This window comes from Seriola lalandi, unplaced genomic scaffold (assembly GCF_002814215.2).
Source record: "Seriola lalandi dorsalis isolate HSWRI2012SDOR001 ecotype SW California unplaced genomic scaffold, Sedor1 jcf7180002050029, whole genome shotgun sequence".
Classification (NCBI taxonomy): Eukaryota; Metazoa; Chordata; class Actinopteri; order Carangiformes; family Carangidae; genus Seriola; species Seriola lalandi.
Genome location: NW_019520582.1, coordinates 22,038 through 23,237, shown reverse-complemented (window position 1 = coordinate 23,237; position 1,200 = coordinate 22,038). Strand labels below are relative to the sequence as shown.

The 1,200-nt window shown below is 52.8% G+C and overlaps 1 protein-coding gene across 1 annotated transcript in view; it reads left to right on the top strand.

The window, feature by feature from the left end:
- Window positions 1-394: 394 nt before the first annotated feature.
- LOC147819726 (early growth response protein 1-like) overlaps window positions 395-1,200 on the top strand; it is a 2,850-nt gene continuing 2,044 nt past the window's right edge. The window contains exon 1 of the mRNA XM_087171873.1: window positions 395-1,197. Coding sequence (XP_087027999.1) covers window positions 1,145-1,197 — 53 coding nt within the window. The 5' untranslated portion in view covers window positions 395-1,144. The remainder of the gene's footprint in view (window positions 1,198-1,200) is intronic.

Genomic DNA, 1,200 nt, shown 5'->3' with positions numbered 1-1,200 from the left:
AAAAAAAAATACAATGTTGCCCAAATCCTCTTCCATGGAATTTTCAAAATAAAAGAAGATGCATTCCACTAAAAGCCGCTTCAAAGTAAAAGTGCTTCATAGAAATGTAAAGAACAGATAAGAACCGAACAGACACTAGAAAATACCAGAAGTACAGGACTGTAACCTCACCTTTACAACCTGCAACATTAAAGCAATGAACACATGAATACATCAATAATTATATGATCAATAATCTAGTCTCCATGCTCGGGTTTATATAAAGCTTCTGGGGTTATAGTTAATGCAAGGCTCGTGAACAACTTTGTGACTGTGTGTTGTTAAATGATCTGCAGCTGCGTGTCGTTAGTTTCTGGTTTTTGAGTCGATGTGCAGGAGGAGGCGGGTCCCGGGTCAGCAGTCTGACAGGAAACCACCCAAATAAGGCCTTAGGAAGTGATGACGCCGCTGGAAGATCTCCATGTGACGTAGAGCCTGAAAAAAACGGATCGGAGCTGTGACGTGTCTGCGGGGTTTCCGGCCATGGCGGCTGGCTGTACTCCCTGTCTGCCGTTTACCGGCTGCGGTCCCGGCTCTCGGTCCACACCCACCGTCCGGGCTGAGGTCTGGACTGTACCGGATCGTTCACGCTCCAGAAACCGCAGCACAAAGAGCGCAGGGAGCAGCGGCGCTTCCGCGTGCAGCCCGGTCCGCGCGCTCCCCGTTCTGACCAAATATGGGCTTCCTCCGTGCCATATTTGGGAATGTACGTCACGCAGGAGTCTATATAAAGCCGGGATGTTCATTGAAGGAACCTGACAGAGCTCCGGTTCAAGTTCATCAGCATCAACACGTGAAAACACCAACCGGAAATAAACATGAGCTCTTCACTGTCCCTGATGATTCAGCAGCTTCTCTCCCGCCACTAATAACCATTTAAAACTTCTCCACCCGGGACCCCGGAGCTGTCGATCCTCCAGCATTGGCTTCCTCCGAGCATCACAGCCCCCAGCAGCAGCAGCAACGTCAGCCCGGCCAGAGCGCCTCTCTGCGGGACTCAGTAGCGGAGAGCGGCTCGGTCTCCCCGCGGGAACAGCGCGGTGCTCAGGAGCTCCAAGAGCGGCTGCGCTCCACACCTGCCTCCGCCTCTCCTTCCTCCGGAGAGATGGCAGCGACCAAAGCGGAGCTGCTCCTGTCCACCCTGCAGATCTCTGACCCGCT